Source organism: Pseudozyma flocculosa, assembly GCF_000417875.1.
Source record: "Pseudozyma flocculosa PF-1 unplaced genomic scaffold scaffold00007, whole genome shotgun sequence".
NCBI lineage: Eukaryota > Fungi > Basidiomycota > Ustilaginomycetes > Ustilaginales > Ustilaginaceae > Pseudozyma > Pseudozyma flocculosa.
Window position 1 is genome coordinate 117,411 of NW_006920875.1, and position 27,545 is coordinate 144,955.

General features: G+C 64.4%; 11 protein-coding genes across 11 annotated transcripts in view; 6 read left to right on the forward strand and 5 right to left on the reverse strand.

Moving 5' to 3' along the window:
- Nucleotides 1–333: 333 nt before the first annotated feature.
- Nucleotides 334–1,363, forward strand: PFL1_02472 (uncharacterized protein; the record flags this gene model as incomplete). The annotated part of the gene is made up of 3 exons (XM_007879989.1): nt 334–376; nt 503–751; nt 903–1,363. The coding sequence occupies 3 exons, from the start codon at nt 334–336 to the stop codon at nt 1,361–1,363; spliced, it is 753 nt and encodes a 250-aa protein (XP_007878180.1).
- Nucleotides 1,364–1,698: 335 nt separating this feature from the next.
- PFL1_02473 (uncharacterized protein) lies at nt 1,699–2,822 on the reverse strand (the record flags this gene model as incomplete). Its single annotated transcript, XM_007879990.1, has 3 exons — nt 1,699–1,724; nt 1,837–1,912; nt 2,046–2,822. 3 exons carry the CDS (start codon nt 2,820–2,822, stop codon nt 1,699–1,701), a joined length of 879 nt encoding a protein of 292 aa, XP_007878181.1.
- A 724-nt stretch (nt 2,823–3,546) lies between these two features.
- On the forward strand, nt 3,547–4,779 carry PFL1_02474 (uncharacterized protein; the record flags this gene model as incomplete). The annotated part of the gene is made up of 3 exons (XM_007879991.1): nt 3,547–3,874; nt 3,972–4,674; nt 4,773–4,779. The coding sequence occupies 3 exons, from the start codon at nt 3,547–3,549 to the stop codon at nt 4,777–4,779; spliced, it is 1,038 nt and encodes a 345-aa protein (XP_007878182.1).
- Nucleotides 4,780–5,345: 566 nt separating this feature from the next.
- PFL1_02475 (uncharacterized protein) lies at nt 5,346–6,751 on the reverse strand (the record flags this gene model as incomplete). Its single annotated transcript, XM_007879992.1, has 2 exons — nt 5,346–5,684; nt 5,843–6,751. 2 exons carry the CDS (start codon nt 6,749–6,751, stop codon nt 5,346–5,348), a joined length of 1,248 nt encoding a protein of 415 aa, XP_007878183.1.
- Nucleotides 6,752–7,090: 339 nt separating this feature from the next.
- Nucleotides 7,091–8,350, reverse strand: PFL1_02476 (uncharacterized protein; the record flags this gene model as incomplete). Its single annotated transcript, XM_007879993.1, has 3 exons — nt 7,091–7,280; nt 7,366–8,173; nt 8,275–8,350. The coding sequence occupies 3 exons, from the start codon at nt 8,348–8,350 to the stop codon at nt 7,091–7,093; spliced, it is 1,074 nt and encodes a 357-aa protein (XP_007878184.1).
- A 410-nt stretch (nt 8,351–8,760) lies between these two features.
- Nucleotides 8,761–10,154, forward strand: PFL1_02477 (uncharacterized protein; the record flags this gene model as incomplete). Its single annotated transcript, XM_007879994.1, has 2 exons — nt 8,761–8,975; nt 9,065–10,154. 2 exons carry the CDS (start codon nt 8,761–8,763, stop codon nt 10,152–10,154), a joined length of 1,305 nt encoding a protein of 434 aa, XP_007878185.1.
- Nucleotides 10,155–10,675: 521 nt separating this feature from the next.
- Nucleotides 10,676–12,977, forward strand: PFL1_02478 (uncharacterized protein; the record flags this gene model as incomplete). The annotated part of the gene is made up of 5 exons (XM_007879995.1): nt 10,676–10,946; nt 11,064–12,140; nt 12,254–12,309; nt 12,440–12,740; nt 12,952–12,977. 5 exons carry the CDS (start codon nt 10,676–10,678, stop codon nt 12,975–12,977), a joined length of 1,731 nt encoding a protein of 576 aa, XP_007878186.1.
- Nucleotides 12,978–14,410: 1,433 nt separating this feature from the next.
- Nucleotides 14,411–17,108, forward strand: PFL1_02479 (uncharacterized protein; the record flags this gene model as incomplete). The annotated part of the gene is made up of 7 exons (XM_007879996.1): nt 14,411–14,863; nt 15,012–15,499; nt 15,630–15,730; nt 15,846–16,005; nt 16,099–16,281; nt 16,375–16,435; nt 16,545–17,108. 7 exons carry the CDS (start codon nt 14,411–14,413, stop codon nt 17,106–17,108), a joined length of 2,010 nt encoding a protein of 669 aa, XP_007878187.1.
- A 475-nt stretch (nt 17,109–17,583) lies between these two features.
- On the reverse strand, nt 17,584–19,135 carry PFL1_02480 (uncharacterized protein; the record flags this gene model as incomplete). Its single annotated transcript, XM_007879997.1, has 2 exons — nt 17,584–18,732; nt 18,839–19,135. The coding sequence occupies 2 exons, from the start codon at nt 19,133–19,135 to the stop codon at nt 17,584–17,586; spliced, it is 1,446 nt and encodes a 481-aa protein (XP_007878188.1).
- A 2,284-nt stretch (nt 19,136–21,419) lies between these two features.
- PFL1_02481 (uncharacterized protein) lies at nt 21,420–24,227 on the reverse strand (the record flags this gene model as incomplete). Its single annotated transcript, XM_007879998.1, has 2 exons — nt 21,420–24,062; nt 24,201–24,227. 2 exons carry the CDS (start codon nt 24,225–24,227, stop codon nt 21,420–21,422), a joined length of 2,670 nt encoding a protein of 889 aa, XP_007878189.1.
- A 1,479-nt stretch (nt 24,228–25,706) lies between these two features.
- PFL1_02482 (uncharacterized protein) overlaps nt 25,707–27,545 on the forward strand; it is a gene marked incomplete at both ends in the record, with an annotated part of 4,521 nt that continues 2,682 nt past the window's right edge. Inside the window, one exon of the mRNA XM_007879999.1 lies at nt 25,707–27,422. Coding sequence (XP_007878190.1) covers nt 25,707–27,422 — 1,716 coding nt within the window. The remainder of the gene's footprint in view (nt 27,423–27,545) is intronic.

Sequence of the window (27,545 nt, forward strand, 5' to 3'; positions counted from 1 at the left end):
GTCGGGGCCGAGGCCATTTGTAATCGGCGGGCCCTCTGGGCCTGCTGTAAGCAATTCGCAGCCTGCCGCCGCTGGCCGCCTTCTTGGGATCCGGGGGCCGCCGCCGCCCTCACCGCCGCCGCCACCTGCTGTTCGCCGCCACCTGCACGCTCGACACCACCTTATCCATCTTCCCCCGGTGGACCCTTACTGCTTCTCCATCCCTCTCGACCGTCACCTGCGCCCTCACCGCCTGCTCGTCGACAATCACCATCGCTCTTCTTCTCGCCACCGACAGACTCAAGGCTCCCAGGTCGCCTTCTGATACCGCCAGACCCGCCACTCTTCTGCACCATGGCTTCCTTCCGCGCCGGTCTCGCCCCTGTGGCGCGCTTCGGTGAGTTGCCACCCACGATATCCGCCATCGTCCGACAGCTCGCAAGGAGGCCTTCTGATTCCGGACTTCGGAACCTCACATTCTGACATCTCGGTTGTATTCCGATCTGCTACGATGCTCGAACAGGCCTCCGAGCGAACCCTTCGCTCAACTTTGCTCGCTCCGTCCAGACATCAGCGGTCGCCTCTGCGCCCAAGCTCGTCGCCGCCCCGTCCGAGTCCAGCCGCACCGCCGCCGCTGGCCCTTCGACTCGCTCCATTTCCTCGTCGGCTCCTGCCGAGCAGGCCGCCCCCTCGACCTACCCCACACCAATGACCTCGGTCGCCAACCGCGGCAGCAACCAGCTGAGCCTTGAGACGCCCAAGAACGGCGTTGGTGAGTGTCGTCGCGGCGTTTTCGGCGTGCAGCGACCAGCCTGCATGCCTGGTCTCTTTGCCCTTGTCGTGTGCTCGTGTGGGACGACAAGCCTCAGGATCTGTCGACTGACCTTGACTCTCTCCTCGCTCGCCTCCCCTCGCCGCGGCAGAGTACGCGCTCACCACGCTCGACAAGATGGCCAACTGGGCGCGACAGGGCTCCTTCTGGCCGATGACGTTCGGCCTGGCGTGCTGCGCCGTCGAGATGATGCACGTCGCCACCGCGCGCTACGACCAGGACCGGCTGGGCATCGTCTTCCGTGCCTCGCCGCGCCAGTCGGACTGCATGATTGTCGCGGGCACCCTGACCAACAAGATGGCGCCGGCGCTGCGCAAGGTCTACGACCAGATGCCCGAGCCCCGCTGGGTGATTTCCATGGGCTCGTGCGCCAACGGCGGCGGCTACTACCACTACTCATACTCGGTCGTCCGCGGCTGCGACCGCATCGTCCCCGTCGACCTCTACGTCCCCGGCTGCCCGCCCACCGCCGAGGCGCTCCTCTACGGCTTCATGCAGCTTCAGAAGAAGATCCGAAGGAACCGCAAGTCGACCCTGTGGTACAGGAAGTAACGGCGCCACGTCGCAGCGCCGCCGTCGCTCGTCGGCGTGGCGTTCGGCCCGAACCGTCGTTGCTCGCGGTTCGAGGATGAGCTGTCGTGTCCACGTCACTTTGTCCGGTCCCGCTCCCTGTTCAATGCATTGCCCTACTTGTTTTGCGTCGGAACCGGCGTCGAGCGGCCGCTCGACTTTTGACGTTCATGGTATCAAAGGTGTGCCTTCTATCAGGCTGGCTGACCTCGTCGAGCGGGACAAGGGCCACACGTCGGTGGGTTGGGGGGAATGTACAAGGAGGACGCGGCCTCAAAACGAGCTGCATGAGGGGCGTCTTGCGGGGACCGCCGGGCTCAGCCGAACCACTTGTAGATGTAATCTGGCGAGGAGAAGGAGGAAGGACAGAGGCAGATGACAGAGCGCGCCCGGGTTCAGCGACTTGCGACTGGGTTCCGGACGGAGGCTCAGCCTCCGGGTTTGCCTCGACGCACAGAAGCAGACGAGCGTGAAGATGGCGCCCACCGCAAAGATGATGTTGTCCTGCGTGCTGCGACGTTCGATGTAGCCCTGCGCGATCATCGCAGCGCAGCGAGGCGAAGGGGCCATTGAGAAGGAACAAGCCACGCCCGACCGAAGGCGGCGTCAGTCAGCCAATCCGCCGCGGCCTTCGCGGCCGGCTCGGCGACAGTCTGGAACTCACGATGACGTCGCGACTGAGGCCCATGGTATTTGCGGCGTCGAGGAGCCTGCGCTGGGTGCCCTTGAGGATGCCGCGCTGCTCGACGAGGTTGCCAAACACCTCTCTCCCCTGCGCGATAAAGGCGTCGAGCTGCGCCTCGGTCTGCTCGATGAAGGTGTGTTCTCGCAGCGCGTGGCCCTCCCTCGCACTGTACCCGCCGGCCCCGCCGCCGCCGCCGAACATGGCCGCGGCCGAGGCGTTCATCTTGTAGGCTGACAGCGGGTCGTTCGAGGAGGAGGTTCCGTTGGGCCCGAGGCCGGAAGGTGCGTAGGGAGATCCGGACGAGTAAGGAGATGCGCCGTAGGTCGATGTGCCGCGGGCGTGGAGGCTGTACGGCGATTCGGCCGCCGCGGTCGAGGTGGGTGAGCGATAGGATGAGGCGGTGCTGTAACCCTGCGCACCCGCTCTCGCCGCCGCCGGACTGTGCGGACCACCACCGCCGCCGCCACCGGACGCCGCATCGAGGGCCTTCTGCTTCAATCTGGCGAGCTGGTTGTTGAGTTCCTTGTAGTCGGTGCGAAACTTTGCGGCGCGGCCGAGGGCCTTTTCCTGCTTGGACTGGATCAGCTCGCGTTTGGCCAGCGACTCGTACTCGTCGATGGTGCGTGTGAGGGCGGTGAGCGAGGCCGTGACGGGGCCGTACTGGGCGGGAGTGACGTGTGGATCCGAGTCGAGGCGTGATAGGTCGCTCTGGATCGACGAGAACTGGCGCAGCGCCTGGTTGTAGAGCGAGTTCATGGCGGGCGGTAGGGCGGACGAGGAAACGGAAGAACGGCGGAAAAAGGTGGGTATGATGTGTTGTGGCTACCTTCCTACTTGCGGGGTCTGGATGCGGTCACGTTGCGCGGTCCAGCCGTCGTGGTATCGAGGCGTCCGTTTGTGCCGTGAGGAGGTGATGGAGGGGGCGCCGGGTGGCGAGCAAGAAGGAAGGGCCCGTGGCGCCTCAGGGTCTCTGTGGCCGCCTCGTCTCGGGCTCGGCCTCGGCCTGGCCCCGCTGTTGGTCTCGGTGTTGGCCTGTGGCTGGCTGGCCAGGCCAGGCCTGCCACGCATCGCCGAGGTCGGCCATCGGGGATGCTGGGCTGGGGTGGCCTGGCCACGCTGGCAAGCCAGGCCCAGGTTTGCCTGTCTGACCGGGAAGCCTCCACCCCCGATCCTGCGACCAAACGACGGAAGTCGGAAGCGACGTACGCGGCGCTTGCCCCAGCCAGCCAGAGCCGGTCGAGTGGGACGGCACAGAAATTCGAGACGGGGCGATTTTCCAGGGATTTTTTCCTCTTCTTCGCGGCAGGGCCACCACAGAGCGGTCGGTGGCCACAGCGTGCGACCCACCAGCGAGGGTCACACAGAGAGAGAGAGGAGAGCAAAAAAGTTGCGGCGGCAGCCACACACCATCACCACCACCACCACCACCACCACCATTACCTCCGCACCCATCCCCCTCCCCTCCCTGCACCCGCACACCATGGCCTCCTCTTCCACCTCCAACGGCGCCACCAGCAGCGCCATCCCCGGCGACATGACCTCGCGCGACTACTACGCCGACTCGTACGCCCACTTTGGCATCCACGAGGAGATGCTCAAGGACGAGGTCCGCACCCTCTCGTACCGCAATGCCATCATCCAGAACCCGCACCTCTTCAAGGACAAGGTCGTCCTCGACGTCGGCTGCGGCACCGGCATCCTCTGCATGTTTGCCGCAAAGGCTGGCGCAAAGAAGGTCATTGGCGTCGATATGAGCAACATCATTGACCAGGCAAAGGTCATTGTCGAGACCAACGGCTTCGCGGATGGTGAGCATCGGCAGCATCGCGCTGCTACGCCAGGTCTCCCTGCAGAGGCTCTGCTCCACGTACTGACCCCTTGGGCATCATCCGCTACTCACCCCAGTCATCACGCTGGTCAAGGGCAAGCTCGAGGAGGTCGACCTCGGCCTGGGCCCCGACGGCAAGGTCGACATCATCATCAGCGAGTGGATGGGCTACTTCCTCCTCTACGAGTCGATGCTCGACACGGTCCTCATGGCCCGCGACAAGTACCTCGCGCCCGGCGGAAAGCTCTTCCCCGACCAGGCCACGCTCTACCTCTCGGCCATCGAGGACCAGGAGTACAAGGACGAGAAGATCGGCTTCTGGGACGACGTCTACGGTTTCAACTACTCGTGCATCAAGGACATTGCGCTGCGCGAGCCGCTCGTCGACACCGTCGAGCTCAAGAGCGTCGTCTGCGACCCCTGCCCCATCAAGCAGCTCGACCTGACCACCGTGACAAAAGAGGAGCTCTCGTTTGTCTCCGACTTTACCCTCAACGCTACCCGCAACGACTACGTCCACGCCTTCCTCGGCTGGTTCGACATCTCGTTCGAGGCCTGCCACAAGCCCGTCAAGTTCTCCACCGGCCCGCACTCGCGCTACACGCACTGGAAGCAGACCGTCTTCTACACAAAGGACATGCTCACCGTCAGCCAGGGTGACGCCATCACCGGCCGCCTCTCGTGTCAGCCCAACTCCAAGAACAACCGCGACCTCGACATTGTCATCGACTACGAGGTCAAGGGCGCCGCCGGCACCAAGGGCAGGATGGAGTACAAGATGTGAGTAGCGGCGCTTCGCCCACCGTCCCCTTCCTTTCCTGCTCTGGCCTTTTTGACGTTCGCTGGCTGACTGTGATGCTCATCGGACGGAACTGCAGGTCCTAAACGCGACCCCTTGCCTCCCCTCTCATCTCTTGCCTTGCCCTCCCTGGATCACCGACTCCATCTCGGATGGACTCGACACTCGGCCCACTCGGTCAACCCCCTCTCTCGACCTTTTCTCTTCTCCTTCTGTGTTTTTATAATCATTTTCCTTCCCCCTGCTGCGGCCGCGCCGTCCTTCCAACTCCCACCACCATGCGCTGCGCTCCACCCCCCCCCCCCCCCCGGTCCCCTCGTTCAACGCTCCATCCTCGGCATCGACATCACCCGGCCGCCATCGACGGCCCTCGAAAAATCCCGCGCATCCCCATCTCTGTATAGGTACTGAGCGCACGCTTTCCCGGCGCTCCTTTTTTTCTAACGTCGCCCGCTCTAGACATTGGCGGGCGGGGCTAGACTTGCAAAACACACAACTCGCACTTCCTTCCCAGCTGCTCGTCGCTGCGTTGCTTGTCTCGGTTCGGTCTGACGCAGCTGCGGCCTGTCTCTCCCCGCGGAGGGAAAGCAGCTGCATGGAATGGACAGAGGAAGAAAGGAGGCATGGTTGCAGGGCGGGGGAAGGAAGAGAGTTAGAAGGTGACGACCTTGTTTTTCTTGGCCTTCTTGTTGTCCTCCTTTGCCTTCTTGGCGTCGCGCGAAGCGGCGAGGTCGGATTCGACTTCGAGCTTCTTGCGCGCGAGCGAGTGGAAATGGTCCTCGTCTGCACCCGCACCCGCGCCGGCGCCCGGCCGGGGCTGGACCGAGTCAATGAGGGCCGCCGTGTTGCCCGCGCCGGCGTTGGGGTCGCGGCGCAGCGAGAGCGGGCAGTCGCGCGCCAGGTGCTCGACGCTCGAGCAGAGCTTGCAGCACCCTCCCTCCGGATACACGCCTCGGCCCTTGTTCGAGGGGCACTTTGACGAGAGGTGGCCCTGTCGTCGTTGAAGCGTAGAGAAAGGGGAGGGGGGCAGAGAGAGAGAGAGAGAGAGAGAGAGAGAGAGTCAGAGGAAGGGGCGAGTGTTACGTTCAGCAAAGAGGCCGCCGGAGCAGACCCAACGTCTCGATGGCCGCGGGATGGGCGGAAACTCACCCTCTTTCCGCACACGAAGCAGGTGGCAAACGGCAGGTCGTCTCCGACCTTGGGGGCGGGTTTCCTGCACTTGTTGAGCGTGTGCTGCGTGGAGCCGCAGCGGAAGCAGATGCCGACCGTCTCCTTGCCCGTGATGCCCTTTGCGACGCTGTCGTTTGTCACGTCGCCCCCGATGCGGTTGCTCTCGGCGTCGAGGGCCTGCGGGCAGTCGCGCGCCTCGTGCCCCATGCCGCGGCAGGCAAAGCACTTGACCTTGGCCGCCCGCTCCTCGATGCGCTTGAGCCGCCTCGCCTCGCTCTTGTCCATCTGCTCCGACTGCTGCTCCGCAAACATCCGCTTCCACGGATTCGCCTCGCCCGCCCCCGGTGCGACGGCTGCATCGCCAGCGCCGCCGTGGCGAGCCTTTTTGCTCGACGGTCCGCCGGCGCCATCGTCGCGAGAGCGCTTGTTGGCGCTCGAGTGGTACGAGAGCTGGTCGCTCTCCTTTTCCAGGTCCCACGCCTGCCGCAGGAACTTTTTCTTCGACTCGAGCGTCTTTGCCTTTTTCGCCTTGAGCTTGAGCAGCTTGGCCCGTTTGAGCAGCTGCTCCTTTGTCTTTGGCTTGACCGGCTCGTCGGATGCTGCGGTGGCGGCGGTCGGAGCAGGTTTCGGCGTGACCTCCTCCTCCCCGTTCTCCTCCTTTGTCGGTTGCGATGCAGGTGCTGAAGCTGGCGTGTCTGGTGCAGATTCGGACCGCGACGAAGAGGAAGATGAGGAGGAGGAGGACGATGACTCGGCTGCCTCCTCGGCCTGCTCGACGCGGGCGGTAGCGGCCACCTCGACATCGTCCGCGTCGACCTGGTCCGGTCCTGGCGAGCCAGACTTGACCGGCACTTCACGCCGCGAGCCGAGCTTGGTGTATCTTGTCATCGTTGGGTTCTGTGTGTGCGTGGAGAGAAAGAGTGTGGTGGTGAAAAGAACGAGGATGACGAGTGGGGTTCGAGGCACAGGGGGTTAGGAGGGCGAGGCAAGGCTGCACTCGAGAGGGCGGGGTCTGGGCTTCCCCGAAATTTTCCAGGCTCAGAAAAAGCGTGGCCGGGGGCCTGCTGCCCGACTCCCGGACTTTTGAACCCACCCTCCACCACGTGGCCTCGACAGCGGTCTCTGCCTTCTGGACATGACCTCTTCGGGACCATCACGGGCGAGCAAGGGAGATGCAGATACGTTCGAAGCATGCCTCTATCATCTCTCTACCCGAAGCCACGGAGCCTACAAGGAACCTGGACGGAGCACGTCCCACAGCTTGCTGTTCTCGCCCAGCGCGTAGCCAAGCGTGCGCTGCCGAAAGTCGACGCCCAGTTCCAGCAGGTCGATGACATCCTCGAGCAGGTGCGCCTGGCCGACAATCGACCCGGGATGCGATGTGTAGCTCGAAGCGAGGATGTGAACGTGCAGGTGGCTGTGACGAGGACGGCGTGGTGGTCTGAGGTCAGCACGGTGTTCGCTAGATGCAAGCCAACGGCAAGGTCGAGGTCGGGACTCACTAGTAGCTTGGCTGGTAGTGGATGAAGCACCGCAGCGTCCCGTCCTTCCCCTCGCTTCCAGCAAGCCCGTACTTGTCTCGAGCCACCTGCGTGGCTCGATCGCGGATCGCTCTCAGCATGCCGACGTGCTCCATTTTGAGGTCTCTAAGGCTCCTGAGCTTGCGGTTGTGCACGACTGCCTGGAGGTAGAGCGAGGAGAGCGTCTTTTGATCCCACTTGAGGTCCGGCAGGAGGATGAAGCCCGCCTCTGGGTCCGGATCTTCGTAGAGGATGGTGTCGGCCTCCTTTTTGTGCTCGAGGATGTTGTACACCCACTGGATCCGCGACGGCGGGATCGACTCGATGTAGGGCAGCACGAGGTCGGTGTACATCTGCGGCGTCTCGTAGACCATCAGCTTGCGCTGGGCAGAGTACTTGTCGATGTGCGTCTGCGTTGCGGGGCAAATGAGCGTCAGCTTGACGTCGGCATCGCGACGCTGTCCGTCGGGTGCCGACGATGGCGAAAGCCAGGCGAGGAGCCAGGTATAGATGTCGTTCTGGCCGAGGTTGGCTACGCTCTCGAGGAGGGAGCCGCGCGCAGATGCCGACAAGCCATGCTGTTCAGGGTGTGTTTTGTCTAGCTTGGCGCTCTTGGTGGGTGGTTCGCTGCTAGCTTCGCCGTTGTCGCTGCCACGTGTGTGGCGGCCGATGCAAGAGAAGGAGGCCTCGGAGAAGTGCGTCTTCTCGAGGATGAGGATGGCTTGCTGCGGCTGTGAGGCATCGCCGTGCTCTAGTGTACCGAGAAGGTTGGCCGACTTCTGCTTGGGATCTGTCGGAGCTCGTGTGAGGCGGGCGAGTGGATGTGCCTGGCGGAGGGTCAATCGATGCTTGATCCGCGTCCGAGCAAGCCGAGGGGTGCGAGCTGCTCACCTTGGTCCAGGATACGCTCGAGGCGGAAAGAGTCGAGCAGGTGCGTTGGCTCCTGAGCGCTGTGAGCGTCGCTCATTGTCGAGTCGGCGTTGTAGAGTGCGGCTAGGCTCGGTTTGGGTCCAGAGGGGAAGAGAAGAAGAAGAAGACGGAAAGCAGCGGACGTGCAAGCAACCTCGACATTTGGGGTCCACTCCACTTTTTGGCTGCGGGTGGGGTCGTGCGCGGGCGAGGCCAGGGCGCTCGAGCCGGCTCGTTGCCGTCCTGCCCGCCTTCCGAAGAAGCCAAGGCGGGCTGCCACGTCGGCACTCGGCAGGCGTGGAGAGGATGGCCTGGCCCATCCATGGTGGGGGAGGGGGAGCCTCCGTCGACCACAACCTCAACCACAACCACCATCACCGTCACCACCACCATTACCACCTTCGGCAGCCCGTCCGTCTCCCCGCTCTCCTCTGGCGCTCCCGTCCACCGCGATCCACGCACGACATCATGGACGAGATTCGCAAGATTCCGCCCGTCACCCGGTCCCTTTTGGGCGCCACCGGCCTCGTCACTATCCCCTGCCTCCTCGCCATCATGACGCCCTACAAGATCATGCTCAGCTGGCCCCTCGTCACGCGCAGGTACGAGATATACCGCATCCTCACCTCCTTCTTCTTTGGCGGACAGGGCCTCGCCTTTCTCTTCGACTCGTTCCTCCTCTTGTGAGTCCCTCGGCATTGCCTCCCCTCCAATCTCGATCCTGTCTCGCCCTGTCTGACCTGTCTGTCCCTGTCCTCGCCCTGCACTGCAGCCGCAACTCTTCGGATCTCGAGCTATCGCATTTTGCGCGTCGCACCGCCGACTATGCATGGAGCCTGATCGTCATGGGCGCCGCCATCCTCGCCACAAATTACCCGCTCCAGTCGCCCGTCCTCTTCAGCCCCATGCTCAACGCCCTCACCTACCTCTGGTCGCGCACCAACCCGGACGGTCGCGTCTCGTTCTTCGGATTCATCACCATCCCTGCACCCTGGCTGCCGTACGCCTACCTCTTCCTCGACCTCGTCCGCGGCGGACCTTCGCTGATGATTCAGTCGGGCACCGGCATCATCTCGGCGCACCTTTACTGGCTCCTTGCCGAGATCTGGCCGGCCACCAATGGAGGCCGCGGACCCCGGCTCCTCGAAACGCCCGCGCTGCTGCGCCGACTCCTTCCGGACAGCCAGGATCCTAGCATGGCAGGGCAGAACATTGGCGACCGTCAGGGCAGGCGCACCGGCGCCGGCACAGCCTGGAACGCTGCAACGAGGGGAAATCGGCTCGGAGACGGTGTCGCAAGACAGCAGGGGCCCGGTCTCTGGACCTCGATCCGTAGATCAATTCCTTCGCCGGGCTGGAACGGTCTCGGCATCTGGAGGAGGCCGAGGGACACTTCTGCCAGAGCTGGTACAGGACCGGACCGCGAGGCGATGCTGGCGGCCGCGGAACGGAGACTGCGTGCGCAGCAAGCCAACTCAATCGTCGGCCGCAACCTCTCTTCGTCCTTGTCCTCGGCCTCCACCGCGCAGGTGCCTCGACCGCAACCGGCGGGGTCCAACGCAGATGCCACCTCGTCGAGCTCGGTCAATGCTCGCGCCTCGAACCCATCCGCTTCTGCCGCGGTGAGGCGGACAGCAGCAGCGTCCGGCCAGGGCAACGTCATCGGCTTTGGACAGCTGCGAGACAGCAGCGCAAAGCCAGAGGACGGCGAAGAGGACCATTCGAGCTCGGGAGGAAGGGTGGCGGAAAAGCGACGAAAGGCGCCCACGCCGGACTCGTCGTCGGAAGAGGAGAGGCGCCAGCAGCAGGCGGCGCAGCAGCGCCACCAGTGGGGCGCCGCCGGCAGGAAGCTGGGCGAGTGACCCATTCCTCGGGAGAGTCTGCAAGATGTCAGCTGCATGTACCTATGATTGTCCGAGCCCGACGGCTGTTGAAGCGTGTGGCTCCGTCACCTGATGCATCCAGATGGCTGGCCCGTCGGTCGATACCACGCTGCCACAGGACCGCACCGTGCCTCCCCCGCATGTCGAGAAGAAAGAGGGTCCTGTTCCGAAGCCCGAGGCCGTCGCCGACGCCTCGGAATTTTTTTTCCACAGAAGCCGACCTCGGTGCCTTTTCCCCTAGTCGAACCTTTAGCCCCTGCCATACCTTGCTCGTCCACCCACCCTCACCTTCATCATATAGTCCTTCGCACCCCTCTAGAGACCGACGTTAGTCGATCTCAACCGACCGTCCTCGCTCCTCGTCGAGTCCAGCGCCCGACTCTTCGCCTTCGCTCGGACTTACCGGCTTGCCAGCTCGGTAGCGCCCTCGATCCGGCCCACTTGACATATCGCTCCGAGCCAGGAGGTCAGCAGGAAAAGGTGCCGAGCCACGACCCGCCATGCTTCCGGACCCCTTCGCTCATGCTCGGCCCAATTGGTCGCCGGGCCCGTCCTCGGCCGACGACGATCGAAAAGCCGCCGACGGCAGCTCGAACCACCTCGGCAGGGCACCGCTGGCGGCCACGGCGCCCATCCTGCGGTGCTACGAGGAGGCCGTACAAGAGCCGGTGGTCGAATGCGGCAACCTTGACAGCCTCTACTCGCATGCGCAGCTGGAGGACAGCGACAGGTCTGAGGCGCGAGTGCTTCGCGAGGACTTCTGCAGCACGGGTGAGCGGTAGGCAGAGGCGCGGCGGACGACGACGAAGCCTAAAAAGGCTGGACTGACTGACACGTCTCTGTCTTGCTGGTCGCGATCTCCGTCTCTTCTCTGTACACTGCCTCCAGCCATCGTTGCATCGACCTGGCTAGCGCTCGACCCGCGCAACCGGTCGCAGGGCGTCGACATCGACTATGATGCCCTCGCACACACGCACCAGAGGCTCGGCGCCGACAAGGTCATCCTGCTTCAGAGCCCCAAGTTTGCCAAGCAGGCGGGCTCCACCGCCGAGGGAACTCGAAAGATCGAGCTGGAGCCATCTCCAGGTCAAGGCACCGATGCTGCAGCCTCCTCTTCTGCGAACGGCGAGGCGGACGCAACGACAGACCTGCCGCCGACCGGCTCGAGTACCTGGGCGCCCGGAGCTGCCACCGAGCGATTCGACCGGAAGCTCGCCAAGAAGCTCGAGAAGGAGGCCAAGAAGCTGGCCAAGAAGGCAAAGGACCCATCAACCTCTACCGCCGCTTCGAGGGCGCCAAGGCCGCGGATGACGCTGCTCCACAGCGACGTGCTCGACCTCCCGGTGCCCGCGCCAGGTGCGGAGCAGTCGAGCGATGCTGGAAGCATGGCGCTGGATCCGCCAGACATCATCGCCTCGCTCAACTACGCCATGGCTTACTTTCACGACCGCGCCACGCTCCTCGCCTACTTGCGGATGGCGCTGCGTACGCTGCGGCCCAAGACGGGCGTGTTCATCACCGACATGTTTGCTGGCCCGTCGACGGGCGAGAGGTACGAGGACCAAGACGAGCTGTGGTCCCGATTTCGCGACGAGATCGGTTTCGGACGGGGCGGCGGCGACGGGCAGAAGCAGGTGGTCCTAAAGGCCGATCGGACCAAGCCGAGGGCAGCCAAGACGTCGAGCGCCGTCGGCGTCGGCGGCGGTCCGGCACGGACCGGAGCAGGACGAGCCGCACCGCTCGACGACGATGACGACGACGACAACGAGGCTGAGAAGGTGCTGGAAGTGATGGCCCCCTCGAAACCCCAAGACATCGGCACGCGGGCAGAGTGGCCTCGAGGCAAGCTCAAGATGGTGCGGACGGGCTCGGCTCACGGCGGGTTCGAGTACTGGAGGGAAGACGGCCCGGTGGATCTGCTCACGAATCGATTCCGGATGAGCCTGAGCTTCCGCTTTAGCGATGGTGAGTAGTCGACTTGCCGAGGTCGCAGGATTCGAAACGACCGAGCGTCCGGGATTGAGCGAAGAATTAGAGCTGAACCTGTATCCACTTACTACGCCATCTGTCTCGATCAGGCTCGTGGTGCAGAGACGTCTTCTCATACGGCTTCCGTATCTGGTCTCTGAGAGAGGTGAGTGCACTGCAGTACGATCAGCCGGGTCTCGAGCCGCTCTCGACGGTGCCCCTCGGACCGCCTGAGCTGACGAGCGTCATCTGCCGTATCATCGTCGCTGCTGCCCTCCCACCCTTTGCGACTTCAGCTAACCGAGGCCATGGAAGAGGTGGGCTTTGTCCGGGTCAAGGTCTTTGCTCTTCCGAGCAACGTGGTCGAGGAAGGCGATGCAGGCTCGAGCGAGGATAATACCGACTCTGCACCTTCCTGCCCCACCTCGCCGACGCTCGAACCCAACGGCGGCCACACGGGCGGCACGGTCAACGACGATCAGGGACTCGAAGGCATGGCAAACCTCCTGCGAAAGACGGAGAAAGCCGAAAGGAACAAGACCTTCTACCGGGGCCTCGAGAGGGGCGAAAAGCTCTTCTCTGAACACTCTTTCGGAGGTGAGTCCGGTCCTCGGCCAGATCGACGCATGGTGCACCAGGGCCGCTTCGGCTGTCTACGCCCAAAGTTGGCTTTCCGAGGCGTGCATGTCTTGCTCGGTCTACTGCTGCCTCTTCGCGAGCTGACCCTGAGGCGCATGCGTTGTTTTTGTCACCACGCATACGTGCATGATATGGCTCTCTCGCCGTCCGCTTCTTTTCTCCGCTTCAGCCTACATCGTCGCATGTGCTCCGTGAGCACTTGGACTGCTCCGATAGGGTCCCAACAAGCTTTTCCCACACTGTTGTCTTCTGTCGATCCCAGTCGCGCGGCCCCCGCTCGGTCCTCTTCGGGGCGTCTGGCCAAATGGCAGGCTAGGACAGCCACGAGGCCGAGATTTGCAAGGGCGGTCCCCTCAAGCTCGGTCCAGGTCAAGGCTTATCAGAGAGGCTCCGAGCATCCACCACCTGGCCCTGTCAGCTCCGGCGTAGACCGCTTCCGCGAAAGGCTGCTCCGGCACCACACCGCACCGCACCGCACCGCACCGCACAGCCCGAGACCAAGCGAGCTAAACAAGCAGCGAGGCAAGCCGTCGGCGGTCTGGCGTGGGCACAAGCGCATGCAGCCAGCCGTCGGCGGTGCCCGCCAAGGCCCGGCGAAGCCGAACCTTGTTCCGGCCCCTGCAGTGTGTCGGGGCCCAAGCAACGTACATACGTACGGCGTGGCCGCTGCAGGCAAGCGATCCCGGCCGGCCTGCCTGCTCCCCACCTCGAGATCCGGGCCTATGCATGCAGGTCCCAAGCTGTCGACGCCAACTCGGTCCGCCTTCCAGCGCGCCTTCCTTTTACCGGTAATAAAACCCCTTCATCAAATTTTAACCTCTCAGCCCTGTCCACGGCGCCCGACGGACGGACGTCGTTGAACTTCCCAGCTTGGTCGCAAAGCCCCCTCGTTGGAGAAGCTGTGCCCCGCCTTGCGCCGTCTATCCACCGGCCTGGCTCAGGGGCAGGCGCGGCCACTCCGATGACCACGAGCACATCGTTCTCTCTGCTTCATTGTCATGCTATACCACGGCTGTGGGCGTAGAGGACGACACCCACCAGGCACTCCAACCCCCCCACCACGATAGGAGCCACCGCCTCCATTGTCGGCGGTGATCCGAGCTCAGGTTGGGGGGCAGGGTGTGCACGCAGTAGTGCCCGCAAAGCTCATCACGCGCTGGGGGTTTCGGGACCTGCCGACGGGACCGCATAGCCTTCCGAGTTTCCCACAGCCAGCAGGCCGAGCAGGGCCTTGGAATGTCTCGCCGAGGCGCAACAGGTAGGCAAGGGAATTGCCGCGGAAGGGCTAGCTAGGATACTACTGCGCTGGTGGCGACCCGGCTACGCCCTATCGAGACAAAGCAGGCTAGGGTGCAGGCAGGCAGGCAGCCGCTTGGTAGCTCGGATTGCGACCGACCGGTCCCCTGGGCCGCGAGGTGGGCCGGTCCAGTCTAGGCATGTGCATCGTTGCCTGAATGGCCTGGCTTCTCCTCCTCACCCACCTTCCGAGCCGGAATCACGGCCAGCGACTCAATGAGGCCGGCCCATGACCGTATGCCAGAGAACAAGGCGGCACGGTCAGCTCCCTCTCTCTGGCTTTGAAAGCCGGTGAGTGGCGGAGCGGGTGGCGGCCCAGCCTACTTAAGGGGATGCCTCGATGTGTGTCCTTTCCCCGTCCTTGTCTCCCTCCATCCGACCAGACGGCTTTGCCATACAGCACGCCCTGTCTCTCTTGCCGTCGATCTCACCCGCACACCATGAGGTCCACGATTTCCGTTCTCTCCGTCGTGCTCCTTCTGGGCCTAGCTCTTTGCGGCACGAGCCATGCAAGGCCGGCCACCGCCCCGCAGTCAAAGCCGCTCGTCGCCCAGCTCCAGGTCAAGGCGTCCGGTGCACACCTCAAGCAGCTGGAGCAGAACGACCCCGACTCTGCTCCCAACCCCGTCGCGAGCCTGGAAGAGGGCCTCGGAAAGGTGCTCAACGCGAGCTACGTCTCCGTGGTGCAGGGCCCCGGCGGCGAGGGACGCTTTGCGGGAGGACCGAAGACGCACCACTTTGACTGGAACATCCACTATGCTGACGGAGCGCCAGATGGCTACGCGGTGAGTCTCAAGGGGGGAACTCAGCTACAGAGAGCCATCGCTGCCGACGATGCAGGCCACGCCACCGAGGCAAATCTCTGAGCTGACGGCCCCGGAAACGACGCGATCAACCCCTTGCTCGCCCCGCCTGCTCCCTCAACCTCAACAGAAACGGCAGATCATGATCAACGGCCAAGCTCCTGGACCGACGATCGAGTGCAACGAGGGCGACGAGATCGTCGTCATGGTTCACAACCACCTCGACGTCGGCACCGGCATCCACTGGCACGGCATGTTCCAGAACTCGACGCCCTACATGGACGGCATCCCGGGCTTCACACAGTGTCCCATCCCGGCGGGAGGCAGCTTCGAGTACCGCTTCCGCGTCCAGGGCCAGTTTGGCACTTACTGGTACCACTCGCACGAGGCGGTGCAGTACACCGACGGCCTCTACGGACCCCTGATCGTCCACTCGCCCAACGACCCGTATCAGCAGGGCCGCGACTACGACGACGAGATCATCATCCTCCTGGCCGACAACTACCACGACTACGCCGACAAGATCGTTCGCGAGATGCTGTCGCCTGCAGGCTACAAGGGAACGCCAGCGGCGCCGAGCCCACAGAGCGCCCTGATCAATGGCCGCGGCGTGTTCAAGTGAGTGTCGGCGCGCGTGTCTCTGTCGGTCGCTTTCATGGTATGCCGTGGCATTGCCGCTGACGGCGCTTCGATGACTCCGTCCCACTTCGTCTGCGGCCGGGCCTTGGGTGTTGACGCGACCTCACAGCTGCTCCATGGCCGAGCACAAGTCACGCTGCGCCGATCTCAAGACTCCGACCAGGTCTGTGGTGCCGGGAAAGACGTACAGGCTGCGAATCATCAACGGAGGTGAGCAGGACGCCGGGCGCGACACGCGGCATTTGCCGCCAGTCAGCGCTGAAATTGACGCTCTTCTCGTACCGACCCGACCTGACCCGTTCCGCTCCTCCTCATTCGCACGCAGGCTCCCATGCTTTCAACTACGTCTCGATCGATGGCCACATGCTGGACGTGATTGCCGCCGATGGCACGCCCATCTTCAAGCAGTCGGTGCACCGCATCCCGCTCCACAACGGCCAGCGCTACGACGCCCTGGTCACGATGGACGTCGGCGAGCCTGGAGAGTGAGTGTTGGCTGGGGCTCGCCTGGCTCGGAGTGTCTTCGACGACGGTGCTGAGGAACAGCGCCGCCTCTGTCGCTCCTCGCCTCGCCACAGCTCGTTCCTGCTGCGCTCCTTCATCGAGACGTCGTGCTTCGCGGTGGTCGACCCGGCGCTCGACCCCACGGCCAACCTCACGCTGCAGTACCAGTTCTTCCCCGAAGAGCCCGTCAGTTCGCCGGTGCCCCGCGACTGGAGCGACATGAACAACAGCAACAACACCGGCTGCGTCGACTTCTCGTGAGTGCGCGCCCCCTTGCGGCAACGATGCGCCGCAACTCTGCTGACCACGGCCCTTGCTCCTGACACGCCTTGGACTTGACATGCAAACAGCGACGACCTGCTGACGCCGTTGATCCCGCAGACCGTGCCCGAGAACAAGAATCCCGACGGGGTAGGTGGCTGAGCAGTGCTCGTTCGCTTGCATTCAGGCCGTGTGCCATGCCGGCCGACGAGTGCGTGGATACTGACCTGCCCGATCTTCGCTTCGCTCCCTCAAATAGGTTGGCAAGTTCATCACCGGCTTCGGATTCATGAACATCAGCTCCACACAGAGGGTCGGTCGCTTCTTCGTCAACGGCACCTCGTACGTCAACTACATCAACCGTCCGTTCCTCGAGTCGGTCCACCGCGGCGGCGCGATCAACCCCGCCCAGATCACGAGCATGACCTTCAACGACGACGTATGGGTGGCCGACATTATCCTGGTCAACACCGACGTGATCGACCACCCTTACCACCTCCACGGCGTCGAGAGCCACATCATCGGCCGCGGCAGCGGCAACCTCACCGTCGAGGAGTGGAAGACCAAGAGCTTCAACACCATCAACCCTCCGCGCCGCGACACGATCGTGGTGCCGCAAAAGACGTGGGCGGTGCTGCGCGTCTTCTCCGACAACCCGGGCGTTTGGGCCATGCACTGCCACATCGCCTTCCACCTTGCCGGCGGCTTCATGGGGGCCGTCGTCATCCACCCCGAAGCCATCAAGCAGCTGCCCTACCCGAGCTCGGTCCTGGACCTCTGCCCGACCGACGCGGCATCGCTGAACACGATCGAGGTCCCCTGATGGACGATCGCGCGAGGCTCGTCGCCGAAGACGGCCTCGGCACCTAGCCATACATGACCGCGACCAGGTCACCGAACGGACGCTTCCTCTTTCTCGCTGCACTTCGACTCAGCAACCCAAGAATGCCCGCTGTGACCCGACCATACACGCCTCGCCAAGATGTACCTCAGTAGTAAAAGCTGCGCCGCGCGACTTTCTGCGCCGAATGACGAGGTCGATTCAGCTCCTGTCAGTTGGTCAGATAGGCGGCTGCGCTGCAGAGAAGTGACCTTGGCCTAGAGCTGTGCGGCGCGATGACAAGTTTTCCGGCCCGGGTCGCTTTGTCAAGGTGCCTTCCAGGGGGCTTGATATTACAGGTTAAAAAGTGAGAAGGCCCCGATCCGGGGAGGGATATCACAAGGAGACAGGAAACGAACGAACGCAAGGGCCAGGGCTGTCCGATGCGGGGCCAGGGAGGAGGACGAGGGAAGGCCGCTCAGTCGCTGAGATGCTCGCGGAACTCCTTTTCGCTCTGGGCGGGCGAGATGTGCTTGACGCTGCTCGAGACCAAGTCGGCCTCGGCGTGGTGGCCCGCGGGCAGGTCGACGGGGAGGGGGATGTAGTAGGCCTCCTCTCCGACCTGGGCGAGGTCGATGCCGAGCGTCTCGTCGTCCTCGCTGGAGCGGAAGTGGCAGTAGGGGATGCGGTCGATGACAAAGAGGAGGATGAGGCTGACGGCAAACGACCAACCGAAGCCGGCGGCCGAGTCGGCGAGCTGCTTGGCAATGGCGATCCACTCGTGGTTGATGAAGCCGAGCGGGGCCTGGGTGGATCCGTCAAACGAGGCGACGCGGCTGTCGGCGAAAAAGGCCGTGAGGAGGTTGCCGACGATGCCGCCGATGCCGTGGGCGGCAAAGATGTCGAGGGCGTCGTCGTAGCCCAGCAGGTTCTTGAGGCCCGTGGCAAAGTTGCACGCGGTGCCGCCGACGACGCCAAAGGCGACGGCGGCGGGCGTGCCGACGTAGCCCGAGGCCGGCGTGATGGCGACCAGGCCCGAGATGGCGCCCGAGCAGAAGCCGACGGCGGACCACTTGCGCTCCAGGCGCCAGTCCCAGAACATCCAGGTCAGACCGCCGACCGAGGCGCTGATCTGGGTCACCATCATGGCCTGGACGGCGCGCAGGTTGGCGCCGAGGGCCGAGCCGCCGTTGAAGCCGAACCAGCCAAACCAGATAAAGACGGTGCCGAGCACGACGTAGCTGACGTTGTGCGGGCGGTAGGCGAGGGCCTCGGTGCCGTAGCCCTTGCGCTTTCCGAGGAACATCGAGATGGCGAGGGCGGCGGTGCCCGAAGAGATGTGGACGGGCGTGCCGCCGGCAAAGTCGAGTCCGCCCATCTTGCTCGACCAGCCGCGTCCGACGTTCCAGGTCCAGTAGGCGATGGGGTTGTAGACGAGCGTCGTCCAGCAAAAGGCGAAGAGCATCACGGGACCGAGGCGGGCGCGGTCGGCGAAGGCGCCGCACGCGATCACGACGGTGATGGCGGCAAACATGAGCTGGAAGATGCAGTAGAGGAGCTGCGGCACCACGGCACCGCCCGTCGAGGGACCCATGTCGACGTTGATCAGGCCAAAGTTGTCGAGGTTCTGCGCGCGTCGAGGATGGCGAGAGGCGACGAGGAGGGTCAGCAGCGGTCCCACGAGGGCGAGGGCGAGGGCGAGTGGGCACGCGACGCAACGCATGACTACTCACGCCGATAAAGGGGTTGTCGGTGCCCGTGGAAAAGGCGAGCGAGAAGCCCCAGAAGAACCATTCAAACGACACAATGGCCAGGAGCACCATCGACATCCAGAGCATGCTGAGGGCCGACTTTTTCCGGAGGAGGCCCGAGTAGAAGAAGCCGAGGCCGGGGATCATGATAAAGACGAGGCCCGTGGCGACAATGATCCACGCCATGTCGCCGAGGTTGTAGATGATGTCGGTCGCCTCGCCATCGACGATGGCCTGCGTCACCAGGTTGTGCTCTGGCGTGTAGGTCGAGTTGACCATGATGGGCGGCGCGCTAGCGGGGGGTTGATTGGCCGTGGGTCGATGCCAGAGGGGACAAAGGGCGGGTGTCCGATAGGTGGAAGATCGTGACGGCCGGGGTGGCCAGGAGAGGTGCTATGGGCCAGCGAGCGAGGGCGCAGCGACGAGGCGCGAGTGCGATCAAGGGAAGGTTGGTTGGGATGACGGGGGAGGGAAGGCAAGAGGTAGAGGGGAAAGATATGGCGTGGGTCCTTTTATGGTCTGGGCGATAAGGCCAGAGGGGCAACCCCACCATGACCGGATGAGGGGGGACCGGGCCCCCCGTCCGATGAAGTCGCGGAAGGTGAGGCCGAGAGCGGCCGGTAGCGCTCTGTCTGCCGCAACGGCAAGCTAGGCAAGGGGTTGTCAGAGCGATCCGATCCTTGCCGGTCCGTTATCAGCTGTTAGCATGGCCCACGCACCACACAAGGGGTTCGCATACGCATCGCGATTCCTCTGAGCTCTGACTACTCTGACAACAGATTCCCTTCGAGTCGGCAGGCAAGCAAGCTTCTTGGCAACCTTTGAGCCGAACGGGAGCGGGCAGGGGCGCTGTCTCAACGCCCGCTATCTCTCTCTGAGCCGTCCCCACGCTCGGCCTCGTGGTTCATCTTGGCTGGCTGCTTGCTTGGCTTACGCTCCGTCTCTTTCCGGGACGTTATCGCTGCGCAGGCGAACGTCGGTGTTCCTGACTCTGGGTTCGGGTACGGCGGCGGCGGCGGGGCTCGTGGTCTTTGATGCGGGGATCCCTCTAGGCAGGCAGAAGGCGGGCGCAGGGCGAGAGAGGGGAGGATCGGCAGACAGCGTCGAGATGCGCTTTTGAGGTGGCCGCGTGCCATCCGAGCAGAGATAAGCACGTCGAGATTAGGTCCGCAGCACGCGGGCCCGCACCCGCACCCGCACCCGCACCCTCACTTCTATCTCTGATCGCCGCTGACCGCCATCCACCGCCCACACGGCAAAGCGCGAAGGATGCCATCCCTGACTCTAGCTACCGGTAGCATAAGCAAGCCACTCACTCGACAGCCTCTACTCCTGCCAGGTCGCACTGAATAGGTTGATGCAGCACGTCCATTCATCACAGCTCTAACCCCATCAACCGTGTGGCGTCTTGCATCCTTGCTTGCCACCTTAAGGCAGGGGGAGGAGCGACGAACCGCTCCGTCAGCAGCTCGCACCGCCTCTTTCGGTCAGCAACGAAGAGGACGGAGCGGGGGTTGCCACGAAAATGGACCCCAAGGCGTTCGGGCCATCGTGACGTCCGAGAGATAAGCGGTGCTGCACCGGAGAGCGGCCTAGTACCGTACGTAGCCACAGGGCCTGGGTTTGGCGATCCGCTCACCGTACCGTACCGTGCCGTGCCGTGAGTTGAGGTGATGCAGGGCAGCGAGATAAGGCGTCGAGCGAGCCCGATAAGAGCTGAAAAGTCGACTCGGCCACACAGACACGCTCTCGCTCGCGTCCGACGAAAGACCCAACGTCTATCTGCGCCGTGGACGCCAACACTTCGTTCTGGCGTAGATGGATCGAGGCTGAGCCAAGATCGGCATGTGGTGAGGTCTTGGCAGGTGATCACAACGCATCGTGTATAGCACCACCACAGGCATCCTAGCCTCGCTCATGATGGTCCTGTCTTGTGCGGGGAAAGGAGAGATGGCAGGTGGTTTTCCAGCGTGGCAGCGAGGCAAGCCGGTCAGGGCAGGCCTGGCTATCCGACCAATCACAACGTGCCGATAAATCACCCACGTCGACCGACCCTGCGTTATCTATTTTCGCCGCCCCCCGCCCCCCGGGCCCCGGCTCTAGCCCTGCTTGCCCCGCTTGCGCCTGGAAGCCCCTGCTCTCGTACGAACCTCGTCGTGCCGTACGTGCCCTCTTCGCCTCTCCCTTGTCCGGTACCTTGCCCGACCACGTGGCAGTAACGCCCCTGGGACCGAAGCGGAACGTACGCTGAATCCGACCGCCTCTCACTCGCTTGCGCACAGCTACGACTGCTCGGTGGTACGAGATCCTGACTCTATTGCGGGCAAGAATGGGCGGAGAGAGGACGAAAACGAGCGGATCGGATGACTAGAATACAGGAGTTGTAGAATGAGCGAGTGAATGAATGGATGGCCGGATGGATGGATGAAGGAATGTCCAGAGGTTCGAGAGCGATGGCAACGAGAGCACCGGGACCATGCTTGTGAAAGGATGCAACGATGCAGAAAAGGGGATTGGACCCGAATCGACAATCGAGACGAGGAGACATGCTCGACATCGGGATCTAGAAGAGCTGGTCAATGTCGATCTCATTGGACCTCGAGACGTCCTTCTTGGCCTTGCCCTTCCTATCCCCCTTAGCAGGCGGTGCCACCGCAGTCGCAGTCGAGTTGAGGCCGAGAGCGCCCAGAGGCGAGCGTGTCACCTTGACAGCTGCCTGCATCGCCTGGCCGGAACCAGTTTGGCTCGCGGGTGGGTCCAGGCCGCTGTTTCCGTCAAAGCTGAGCGCCGGGATCGTCAAGGGCTGCGCGAACGTCGCCGATGAGAAAAAGTCGCTGCCCAGGAGGTCGCCGCTCTCCCTGCTCTTGGACCGTCCAAGGTGCGAGGCGCCCGGCTCGCTCTCGTTGAGCGGTGCAGAGGGTTGACTGGATAGAGGCCGCTTGGCCTGCAACGGCGGCAGATCGTCGAGGCTCAGAGCCGGCATCGCCGGGCCGGCTTGGGCGCTGCTGCTGGGAGTGTCGCTGGGTTTGGCAGGTTTGCCTAGACGCAAGCCCAAGGCGTGCAATGGTGAACTAGACCCACGCTTCGGCTTCATGTCCGAAGCATGATCGGACCCATGTGGCGATCTTGTCGCCGCGGCCGACGCCGACGGTGCCGCTGTGCCTGACGAGAGGCTGCCGACATTCTGTCCCTGCGATTGGATAGGCGCAAACGTCTCAGGCTTGCTCTGAGCGCCGAGCGGATCCTTGGTGGCGCCCTGACCGTGACCAGCGCTGCTCCGTTCAAACATCTCAATCAGGCGGCTGCCCTGAGTCCCGCTGGACGCCCTCTCGTGCGCGGGCCTAGTGTGTCGGCCCGCAGGCTGCGCACCCGTCGCCACCGAGGGCTGCATCGGGCGGCTGTTGGCGTTCGACGCGGACTTGGGCTTCGAGTCGCCCTCGGACCTCAGCCAGAACTCCAGGCCTTGAGAGTCGACGCTCCAGCTCTCGTGCGGCGGAGGCGCCTGCAGGCACCGTTCCGTGTTGGCGTCCACCGCCGTGCTTTCCTCGGCCTCGTCGTGCGCCGCGATTGGCGGCAGCGTCGAGTTCTGCGACGAGAGCGTGCCGACGACGTGCAGGTCAGACTTCTTCATGCCCGTGAAGGTGTTGAAGCTCTCGAGCGTGCCCTCGCCCGTGCCCCTGGACGGCGTTCCGCTCGACGTCGAAAGGTACGTTCCGGCGGTGTGGTTGGCGCTGGTCGAAGCGATTGCGCCTGATGCACCGTCCTGTTTCTCTTTCATCCTCGGCGGCGAGGCTGAGCCTTGGACGATCAGAGGGCTCGATGCGGGGATCGAAGGCAGCCTCGGCACGCTCGAAACTCCCTCACCTTGGCGGACGGTGGCTCCCGAGACGTTGCTGTCCCGCCGAAGGCTGTCTGACCCGTCCGTCGTTGTCGTCGTCGCCATCGTGCCCTCAGAGATGGAGCCCTGAATTGTCGACAGATTGGAAGGCAAAAGCGGCAGGCCGGCGACCGGGGGACGTTGCGAGGACGGTGTCCTCTGCATCATCTCGCTCTCGCCATTGATCGGTGGCTTCTGCTGGTCGCGGAACGTCCCGAACGTCGGGGTCGGTATCGCGTAGGCGGCCGCCGAGGTCGAATAGGCGGGCGAGCCAAGAATGGCCGAGGGCGGGCGAGGCTGTGCTGTATGGCTGCTGCTCCCCGCCGAGCTCGGGCGAGACCAGCGCGAGGTGGGCAGCGATAGAGACTGTGTCGAGCCCGGCCGACGGGTTTCAGCATCCGAAGTGCTGCCGGCGCTGCCAAAGCCACCGCCACCGCCGCCACGATGAGCCTCTGACGACCTTGGACCGAGACCGAAGGTGGCACCTGAGAGGGGTCGACTCAGGGCTAAGCTGGACCGACTGGCCGGGTTGGAGGTCGCAACCATCGATGCAGACCCCTCGGATCCGAGTCGAGCCATCGAATGCGCCGAGGATGCCCTTGACTGGCCCGATGGCTGCGGTGAGTGGCTCGAGCTTCGCTCGTAGACTCCAGCGGGGAGCCTTGGATCGGATCGGTTGGCGACCGAGGCGGGGGCAATGTCATGGGCATAAGGATCGACGTACTGGTACCCTGCCGTCGCTGGCTGCAACGGGAGCAGGCTGTAGCGGGGTCCGTTGCTGCCCATAGAGGACGAAGGAGTGTGAGCACCGTGATGGTGATCCGAGGCAGCGCCGTGAGCGGGCATGAGCGAGACGAGCGCCGAGCTGTCGCTCCGGCTGTGAGGTCCCGATCTGGCATAGAGACCGGGCCGTGCCACGAACGAGGCACCTTCCTTTGAGAATCTTCCAGCAGCAGCGGCAGCAGCGGCGCCACCTAGCGAGCTGCCGACGACATTGACACGCTGGCCTTTGAATCTCCCGCGGCCTGGACCGCCTGCTTTGCGCTTCGACCTGCGCCGGATGAGGCAGGCCATGACGACGAGGAGGGTGAAGAAGGCAAACCCGCCAACGAGGCCTCCTGCGACTGCGCCGACGAGCGCTGAGTTGCTGGCGCCGCCATTCTCAGTGCTGGTGGCCGACGACGAGGGCGAAGGTGAGAGCGAGCTCGAGTGGGAGGCGTCGGCGCCGGGAGAGGCTGTGGGCGTGATGGAGAAGCGCGAGAGGTCGGAAGCGGCGAGCGTCTGAGTGACGACGACCACGGTCGGGCTTGAGCTGGGCGTGACCGTGATCTGATCATGGGTCAATTTCGAAGCGATGACGTGACAGAAGACGAGGAAAAGGGTGTGCGGAACCGTCAGTATTTGGTGGGGTCCGATAGGCAAGAGCGGACTCGAAGCCGTCAGGTCGGGATGCCAGGCAGCACTCACGGCGGCTGTGACGGTGGTATAGGGCATCGTGGCAGCTCGGTCAAGGGCAGCCCCGCGACTCCAAGACTAGGGTCAGGTTGCTCCTCACCGGCAGGCCGGCCGTTGTGCCTACAGCGGCGTCGCACCAGGACGAGCAGACCGGTGATCTTTGACAGCAGCCAGAGGAGACTGCAGGCTCAGAGAAGGCAGCGGCCTCTTTGTCCGCCGCTCCTCGCGCTGATCTTTGCTGGAAGCAGGGACGAGTTGGCGGTTCAAGGCCGTATCTGGCCTGCCATGGATTGTCGTGGACAAGGGCTGGCAGGCGGTGAGCGAGACGAACGAAGGAAGTGAGCGCGTTGCCTCGACTTGCTGGAGGTCTGATAGGTGGGTGACGGCGACTTGAAAGGCCGTGATGGCGGCTGCTCTTGGCCGTACGCTCCTGGTGGCGGTAGCGATGGTGGTGGTGGTGGTGGTGGTGGTGGTCGACGTGTTTGATGTTCTGCGACGACGCCTGAGGGACGACGAGAGGCTGCGATGACAATGGCTGCGAGGAGCGAGGGGCGGAGGAAGGGGCGAGGGCCCTTGACGATGGACGCCGGAGCCGCGACGAGGTGCATGGAAGCCAAAGGGCGTGCCGCTGCGCCCTTTTGAGTCGGTTTCGCAGCAACGGGCGGGAGAGTAGTACCAGCTGCGCCCACTGCGCCACGGTACAGCAGCAGCAGCTGCCGTTGTCAGGCCGGACGATGGTCTGTATGAGCAGCGGGTACGGTCTGCTTTTTTGCTGGAATGCGCCTTGCTCGACAAGGTGCGAAGAGATCCAAACCACCATGCATCCTTCGTGGGCCAGGCCGCTGACGTGCGGTTTCTTCTCTTTGCCAGCGGAGAGGCAGCGAGGCGCTGCACCGCCCGCCGCCCAGCCGCCGCCGCCAACCGTACGTACCTCTCTATCTGCAGGCTAGGCTGCAGGGCTTGGTTGGACCCTGAACGCCCGCCGGCCTCTGGCATCACGGGCTGGCTGCTGGCAGGCAAGGGTGGCTGATCAAACCTCGGAAGACGGGTGAAAAGGTTGGCCTGGATCCCCAACCTCGGATCCGCCAATGGCCGCTGGATGACTTGAGCTGCCCGCTTTCCGAGGCCTGGCCTCGTGGCCATCTCGGAAGAGGGTCTGACCGGCGATCCGGACCGGAAGAAAGCAGCAGCAGCAGGCGCGCAGCTGCTGCAGGCGAGGTTTTGGATTTTTGGCGTGAGCGGCCGGTTGGATGGCGTGCTTTGCGTTTCTTCTCGCCGCCGCCTCGGCGCGTTTCCCCGCGCGGGCAACGCTGCGCTGCTCTGCTCGTCGTCCTCCTGCCAGGCTGCGCTGACCTGACTCGCCGCTCGTCGTACGGCGGGCCCATGGCAGCCTTCTGCTTGGCAAAGCCCGCGCCAGCTTCTTCCCAGCCAAAGGGTGCGCTACCGTTCCCACCCATCGTCGTTCTCCCACCACCACCACCACCCTCTCGATCCCCCCCAACAGAGGAGATCCCAACGATGGCCGCCACTCACCAGTCGCTCTACCAGAGCGCTGCCATCTTTGCAGGTGGCCTTGCCATCGGCGCTGGCGCATTCGCCCTCTCCAGAAACGCCTTTGCGCCCGCACACAAGCCCACAAAGGCCATCAAGAGGAAGCTCTCCGACGCCGCAAACGCCGCCACCAACAAGGCAAAGGCGGCTGCCATCGCACCGGCCGCCAACGACGACAAGGCCGCAGCCTCGCCCGCTCCTGTCGCCCCTGCCTCCAACAACGACAAGCAGGCAAAGGAGACCCTCGATGCCGCCGCTGCCGCCCTAGAGGCCGCCCCCGGCCGCGTCGACCCTCCCCTCGCCCAGGTTCTCGACGCCGTCGACCAGAAGGGCCCCGGCCCCGTCCAGCCCGCCAAGCCCCAGGCCGAGGGCAACGTCGCCCCCAGCGGACCCGATGCCACCGCAGGCGGCCAGAAGCTCAAGGGCCTCGTCAACGAGCAGCCCAAGCTCGACGCCGAGCCCGAGCCCTCGCCCCTCAACCGCGTCAGCCACCTCGACACCCGCGCCGACCTCTCGCTCGTCTCGGGCCCCTCGGCCGACGAGCTGGCCAAGCACGCCGCCGCACAGGCTTGGCTCACGGGCATCCCCAGCCCCAACACCACCAGCACCGGCGTCATCGACGCCATCGCCTACGCCAACAGCACCGCCGTCTTCAGCTACGAGAGCGAGGCCAACGGCGGCTTCGGCGCCCACAGCGAGGCCCAGGCCGCCGAGGCCCTTGATAAAGGCTGGACCCAGGGCAGGCCCAAGGTCTTCAAGATGCAGACCCGCTCGGGAGCCGGCAACGCCATCGTCGGCTACCTCTCGGGCGCCAAAAAGGGCTCGTCGTCGTCGGGCCCCACCCGCGTCGTCACCGCCCTGACCAACGCCGCCGGCTTCGTCGCCATGGCTCCCACCCTCGCCGCTCTCGACGACGTCGCCACCGACGCCGGCAAGATTGTGCTCCAGGTCTCGGCCGCTAGCCAGTCGACCGACGACGACCTGGCCATCAAGAACGACTACGCCGCCGTCCTCGCCGCCACCGCCGCCCTCGGCGACGCCTTCGAGGTCGTCTTCTCGTCGACGCGCCAGGAGGCCGTCGACTCGGCCCAGTACGCCTACCAGTCGGCCAAGAACGTCGTCCACGTCTTTGACGGCGCCTTTGCCGGCAGAGAGGTCGGCCTTCTCTCGGTGCCCCAGAAGGGCGCCGCCGTCGCTGCGCCCGAGCACTTCCACTACACGGGACCAGCAAAGGCCACCGCCGTTCTCGTCGTCCCCAACGGCTCCCACAGCCAGTCGGCGCGCGCCGTCCTGGTGACGCTGCCGCCCGCCGTCCGCCACAACATCGGCGTGCTCTCGGTCAAGGTCGTCCGCCCCTGGAGCGACGCCGAGCTGCGCAAGGCCATCCCCGAGACCGTGCAGAGCCTACACGTGCTCGAGGAGATTCCCTCGGGCTCGACGTCGGGCCTCGTCTACGAGGACGTCATGGGCTCGCTCTTTAGCGACGCCTTCCTCGGCGCCGGCAGCGCGCCCCGCAATGTGTTTAGCGTCGCCCTCGAGGCCGGCCAGAACCTCGTTGCGGCCGAGTGGTTCGAGCTGCTCAAGACGGTCGCCGCCTCCCCGGCCGCGCCCGTCAAGCTGGGTGACGTCTTTGACGCCGCGACCCAGCAGCCCGACCTGCTCGCCCTCTCGGGCGCCTCGCTCGTCACCTTCATCGACAGCGAGAGCAGCGCCACCACCCACCTCGCCACGCCTCGCCGCCCGCCACCTTCCGCGACCGCGGCTCGGCCGACCGACCTCGCGCGCCCGCCTCGCTGTCGCGCCACG